The 6,913-nt window shown below is 37.7% G+C and overlaps 1 protein-coding gene across 1 annotated transcript; it reads left to right on the top strand.

The window, feature by feature from the left end:
• Window positions 1-1,075: 1,075 nt before the first annotated feature.
• LOC132368104 (N-acetyllactosaminide alpha-1,3-galactosyltransferase-like) lies at window positions 1,076-6,693 on the top strand. Its single transcript, XM_059926684.1, has 4 exons — window positions 1,076-1,107; window positions 1,490-1,505; window positions 1,784-1,896; window positions 5,997-6,693. The coding sequence occupies exons 1-4, from the start codon at window positions 1,076-1,078 to the stop codon at window positions 6,691-6,693; spliced, it is 858 nt and encodes a 285-aa protein (XP_059782667.1).
• Window positions 6,694-6,913: the final 220 nt, after the last annotated feature.

The raw sequence follows: 6,913 nt of genomic DNA, 5'->3' as shown, positions 1-6,913 counted from the left end.
AAGTGAATTTTTTCATTTCAGCTATATACTTCTCAATTTCAGAATTGCTATTTAGTTTGTTTTTATAATTTGTATCTCTTTATTGATATTCCCTATTTGTTGAGACATTGTTCTTTTGGTTTCCTTTAGTTCTTTGTCCATGGTTTCCTTTTGCTCTTTAAGCATATTTTAAACAGTTGATTTAAAGTCTTTCTAGAAAAGCTCAATGTCTGGACAGTTCTCGTTAATTTTTTTCCTGTGAATGGGCTGTACGTTCTTCTTTATTTGCATAACTCTTAAATTTTGGTTAAAAACTAGACATTTTGATTATTATAATATAGTCACTCTGGAAATCAGATGCTTTTGCCTCCTCAGAGTTTGTTGTTCTTGTTTGCTGTTGGTTATGGTTGTTTGTTTGTTTAGTGGCTTTTCTAAACTATTTTTAAAGACTGTATTCTTTGTCTTGTTTGGTCTCAGAAGTCTCTGTACCCTTAGCTTGTGGTCAGCTAGTGGTCTGACAGAGATTTCCTTAAGTGCCTAAAGCCTGAGAGAGAGAGATGTATTGGAGGGCAGAAGGAGGAGGAAGAGGAGATGAAGGAGGAGGAGAAAGAGGAAAAGAAGAAGAAGGAGAAGAAAAGAGAAAAGAAAAGAAAGGAAAATAAAAAGAAAAAAAACACTTACAGTCTGTGAAGATCGCCTCTGTGTTTGGGCCCTCCTTCAACACAGCCCAGCTGTTTACAACTCTGCCTTGGCCTTCACTTCCTGTGTGCCTTGAGCCTAAATATCAGCCAGAGGAGAAAGCCTAGGATCTTCAAAGATCTTTACTGAACATGCATTCTGCCCTGAACATGTGCATGGATTTCTGAATTCCTTGTTATGCATGGGATCTTGTCAAAGCCCTTACTTTCCAAAGAACTGTCTTCCAAATGTTTCCTCCCCAGGCTTTCAGCATATCTAGTGTTTATTCTAACTGTAATCTTTTGACCCAGGTGGCAGGGACTTGCTCTTTTTAAAAATGTTTTCAAGGAATACCCTCCACTTAGCCACTTTTCTATTCTGAGAGAGTTCTGAGTTAAGTGAAAGAAAAGAACGCACTATGAGTCAATCCTTCAAGGAGCTCTCAGATAGGTCAAAACTGACAAACATAATGCCTTGGGAATTAGATCTACTCTTCTCTCCTCAGAATCAGATACACTGAGAACATGGTTTGATGTTTTCAATACCACAGCTATACTGGGAAAGGAGTTGGTGCAAGTTAAAATACCACAAAGCTTTTCTACTCCTAGGATGTTGAGTCTTTTTTTTTTTTAAGATAACTTTTGCTTGGCTGCTCTAAACCTTTGGCTATCTTCCAAAGTTCTGACAAAGTTGATTCGGACAGTATGCAGCAATATTAACATTGGTAGAATTTCAGATTATGAAAACTGGGAAGTTCATTTAAAAAAAATATGGCCTCTGTAAATAATCAATGTCCAAAAGCCTAAGACAGTAGATTTTGTCCAAATATAAGAGAAATTGTTACTTTAGACTTTGGGCAACATTTCAACTATGCGTCCTCAAGGAAGGATCTTGGAAGCACATTATAACTAATCAGTACATGAACTTTTGTAATGATCTAGCCATTTCTGATAAACTGTTTCTTCAGTTTATCATGACCATCAAGGCTTTGGGTTAGAAGTAAGGAAATGCTGCAATCAGACACAGGCTTTATACATTAGCAATATCTACTACAGTTTTATTAAAAAGTATTTTGTTCATAGTTCTTATGTCTTCCTTACAGTGCATCAAATCTCTCAAACATACTACCAACTGGTCAGCTCCAGTTGTGTGGCATGGCACTTACAATGAAGTGGCACTGGAAAATTATTATGCGAGTCATAAAATTACTGTGGGGTTGACTGTGTTTGCTGTGGGAAGGTAGATATTGCCAAATGTCCTCTACATTCAGGCTTTTTATTGTAGAAAATGGGAGATTATCAATAAATTCCATCTCAAGAATTTATAAAAAGTAGAGCAAAATAAAACCAAAGAAATCAGGAGTAAGGAAATAATAAAGGTAAGAGCAGAAATCCATGAAATTGAAAACAGAAAAGCAGTAGAGAAAAATCAATGAAACAAAAAGCTGGTTCTTTGGAAAAAATCAATAAAATCCATAATCATCCAGGAAGACTGGCAAAGAAAAAAATTAATGCAAATTACCAATATCAGGAAAGAAGCAGGGTATATCACCTCAAACCTTGCAGATGTCAAAAGGATAATCGGGAAACACTATAAAATACTCTACACACATATATTTGACAACTTAAATGAAATGGACCTTGAAAAGCACAAACAACCACAACTCACCCAACATGAAATAGATCATTTGAATAGCCCTATAGCTACTGAGGAAATAGAATTCATAATTTTAAAAACTCCCAAAGTCTCCAGGCCCAGATGGTTTCACTGGAGAATTCTACCAAATATTTAAAGAAGAATTAACATAAATTCTACACAATCTCTTTCAGAAAAGAGAATAGGAGGGAACACTTCCCAAATAATTTTATGAAGCAAGTGCTGCCTTGATATCAAAATCATACAAAGAAAGTACAAAAAGTATTAAGTTGAACAATGTACGTATCACCCATTAAAATTATAAAGTTTATCAACCTTACAGTAACTTGTTATTAAATACTGATAGTAATTTATTGTTAAAAAAAAAGAAGAAGAACACAGAAAGAAAGAGGAAGAAAGGGAGGAGGGAGGGAAGAATCCTTTCAGAAGAAGCTTCCCGTGTACCTCCTTGCTAGACCCATTCTGATCCCTTCAAGTTGCTGCCCCGGGATCTGTAATAGGGCATAGAGAGTGACCCCATGCTGGGGCAATGCTCCTACCTTCAGGACACAGATGGAGTTTCTGCTTCCTTCCCATCCACCCTCAATAGAACACACTGAGTCTTGGAAGGATCCTCTGTAAGGGAAGGGGTGCTGAAACAAGAACCTCATTCACCTCACCATGAAACCCCCTCTCTGTGTTAAAGAACCCCCAAAGTTTCAAGAATAATGGCATCAAGTTCCCCTGAAATTAGGAATATAGGTGGGACTGAAAATGGGAGGATAGATTGCAAGTATCTATATGGAACATTTCGACATGAATATCTGCTACAGGGATGAACAAATAAGCCAATATAATAAAACAGAAAGCCCCATGCAAATGTTAAAGACTTTCTATTTATTGACAATGACATTGTAGACCTGTAGGGAAAGACTTCCATAAATGATGCTGGAGAAAGTCAGTGTCAACACAGGAAAGTTGAAATTGTACCTCTATAGCATATCATGTACAAACATATACAAACATCAAATACCAGTTAGTTTAAAGACCAAAAGTTAAAGGAAAAAGTATAATATACCTTGATGAACTCAAGCTAGAAAAGGATTTCTTAATCAAGACATGGAAAATACTAACCATAAAGGAAAAGGTTGATAAGTCTGACTGTATTAAAATTAACTTTACCTAAGAAAAACCCAAGTTGAGGGCCGCTCTACAAAATAACATGGTCAGGGTCATGACCAACAAGAAGAGAAATTGACAGAGTGGAAGAGACTAAGGAGACATAGTGACTAAATGCAGTGTGTGTCCTGGATTGGATCCTGGAAACTAAAAAGGCCATTAGGGGAGAAACTGGTGAAATCCACATAAAATCTGTGGTTTAGCTAATAGTATTTTACCACTGATAATTTCCTAGTTTTGACACATGTACTATGGTTATATAATATATTAACATTAGGGGAAGGTGGGTAGAGTATAGATGGGAACTCTATAATATATCTGCAACTTTTCTGTAAATCTAATAGCATTCCAAAATAGAAAGTTTTTAAGTTGAAAAAAAAAGTTTGCCATTGTAGTGACAATAAGCTTTTTTTTAAAAAAAGTAAATGCCTGACATTAAGCTTTTGATTGATTGCTGAGACATCCATTTTCTTTTATTTATTTATTTATTTTTTAGCCACCCCTCGCGGCTTGTGGGATCTTAGCTCCCTGACCATGGATGGAACCCAGGCCCTCTGCTGTGAAAGCGCGGAGTCCTAACCACTGGACCTCCAGGGACTTCCCTGAGACATCTATTTTAAAGACATCTATCTCAAATAAAAATATTGCCAGCTGTGTGGCACGCTTACTAGCTAAACAATTAGATAAACAGCCAGGTCATCCCACCCATGAAATTCCCCATTTAGAAAGCCCTGTGTGACCTGATCTACATAACTGATCACATGCATGACCCCGCTTTTTCCCTCTCTTGCCTTAACTTTTGCTCTCATGTTTAAAATTTGCCAATAAAGAGTGAACTTGCAAAACCCTAGGCATCCCACCCTCAACCCCAATAAAGGCAGAACCCCAGGTCCTCGTGTTTCTCTCTCTCTCTCTCTCCGCCCCCTCCAAACTGTGACCTCCCTGTGTGGCCTCACGCATGCCAGGATTTGTGATTAATAAAGCTTATTTTCTCAAAGTTCCCTGATGGTTGTTGTTGAGGTGTATCTTGAAATTATAATAAGAATGACAAGTGCTGGTCCAGCCATAATGTAGGCTCTGGTAGTGTCTGGCGGGGAGCGGGGTTGTCTCACCACAAGTAGTAGGGACTCCAGTGAGTGCCCCTAGGCATTCCTAGCCAATAGCATCACCATCTATAGGCTGAGATGGACACAAAACAGCCCTATATCACACTATACACAAAAATTAATTCAAATGGATAATAGACTTAAATATGAAAGATAAAACAATAAAACTACTAGAAGAAAATGTAGGAGGATATTTTCACTACCTTAAGGCGGCAAAGATTTCTGAAGTATGACACAAAAGCACTAACCATAAAAGAAATATGGATAAATTGGACTTTGGATTTGAGTTGCTAGCTTCCAGCTCAATACAATATTTTAAGTGATATTTTTCATAATGTACCTAATAATTTTAGATATTCCAAACTAGAAAGTTTCTCCTGACCCCATCTGTTATATTTCTTAAAACTCTGATCAATATCCAGATCTTATTTTTAATGATTATATGAAGATCATTTGAACTAGTTGCGTATATTACCTTTCCTTTTTTGAATTTACCTGAGGCCATTTATTACTATGAGAATGTTTAACTGGCTGGAGAGACTGGAAATGAGAAAGTTTTGTTTTCCAGTCCAGCAATCTTAGCAAAAATATGGCAAAATAAGAAAGACAGTGCAGACAGTGGATACAAAGCATGTCACCTCTGACCTTTTATGCATAACTAACTACTCTAAAAGCAAGCCATGGGCTTCCCTGGTGGTGCAGTGGTTAAGAATCACCTGCTAATGCAGGGGACACGGGTTCGAGCCCTGGTCCGGGAAGACTCCACATGCCACGGAGCAACTAAGCCCGTGAGCCACAGCTACTGAGCCTGCGCTCTAGAGCCCGCGAGCCACAACTACTGAGCCCGCATGCCACAACTACTGAAGCCCGTGCACCTAGAGCCCGTGCTCCACAACAAGAGAAGCCACCACAATGAGAAGTCCACGTACGGCAACGAAGAGTAGCCCCCGCTCGCTGCAACTAGAGAAAGCCCGTGCGCAACAACGAAGACCCAACGCAGCCAAAAACTAAATAAATAAAAATAAATAAATAAAAGCAAGCCACAAACATCAATAACTGCTCTTGCAATGACCCATGACCTTTCTTGCCTACATCCTCCAAAGCAAGCCCCCACTGTTCTGATAACCCTGAAAACTCTGGCTTTAGTTTTGCGCTGGGTTCTGTGCAGTTTCCTGATCTCACCAAGTTTCATTCTCTCTCATGAGGAATTCCTCTTCTCTCCTATAATCCATAAAACCTCATCAACGAGAGGAAAGGCAGATAATTTCACTTTTATACTACTTAAATACAACTCAAAAAGCATATCTAATGTTTGGTTGCTTAGTAGAATTTTTGGATAAACTACAGTGTAATTTAAATAATATGTGTTCCACTAAACTATAAGAATATGAACTTAATTGCTTCTTATTTACTTCACAGATACACTGACCGTTATTTGTACACATTTATATCATCAGCTGATAAATATTTTATGGCTGGCCAGAAAGTCATAATTTACGTCCTGATAGATGACTTCTCCAAGTTGCCTTGGATAGAGCTGAGTCCCCTCCGTACAGTGAAAGTTTTTGAAATAAAGCGAGAGAAAAGATGGCAAGCTATCAGTAGGATGCGCATGAAGACCATCAGTGAACATGTTGTGGATCACATCCAACATGAAGTTGATTTCCTCTTCTGCATGGATGTGGGTCAAATCTTTGTAAGAAAATATGGACTGGAAACTCTGGGGGAGTCAGTAGCTCAGTTACATGCTCATTGGTATAAGACAAGTCCTACTGAGTTACCTTATGAGAGAAGTCAGTTATCAGAAACATATATACCTATTGGTAAGGGAGATTTTTATTACCATGCTGCTGTATTTGGTGGTACTCCCATTCAGGTTCTCAATATTGCCAGGGACTGCTTCAAAGGAATCTTGAATGACAAGAAAAATAACATTGAAGCAGTGTGGCATGATGAAAGTCACTTAAACAAGTACTTCTTTCTCCATAAACCCACTAAAGTCTTGTCACCAGAATACTGCTGGAATATGTTTGGAATTAATAGTGAGATTAACACTGTCAAACTCTGTTGGGCTGTTAAAAATTATGACTATCTTAGACAAACTGTAATTTTATAGCCCTTCCTTTGTGTTTCTAAATTTAAAAGCATCATTTTGTCTTGTCTTTAGAAAATTAGTATTGACAAATTTTAGCACTAAAAAAAATCACTAACAGAATGACAAGCTCACCAACACAGTATATTTATACTTTTCCTCACATTCTTTTTGAATCATATAACAAGGGATATAGCAGTTGCAGAATGAATGTATTGACATCAGATGGAAATATAGTGTTTTT

The sequence above is a fragment of the Balaenoptera ricei genome, chromosome 6, assembly GCF_028023285.1.
Source record: "Balaenoptera ricei isolate mBalRic1 chromosome 6, mBalRic1.hap2, whole genome shotgun sequence".
NCBI classification, from domain to species: Eukaryota; Metazoa; Chordata; class Mammalia; order Artiodactyla; family Balaenopteridae; genus Balaenoptera; species Balaenoptera ricei.
This window is presented reverse-complemented; position numbering and strand designations above follow the sequence as displayed.

What these genes read in the sequence shown, in the direction of transcription:
- LOC132368104 (XM_059926684.1), top strand. Translation starts at nt 1,076, where the DNA reads ATGAGTCAATCCTTCAAGGAGCTCTCAGATAG. An exon ending in ACTGTGTTTGCTGTGGGAAG is followed by an intron (nt 1,897 to 5,996) that starts GTAGATATTGCC and finishes TTTACTTCACAG; the next exon opens with ATACACTGACCGTTATTTGT.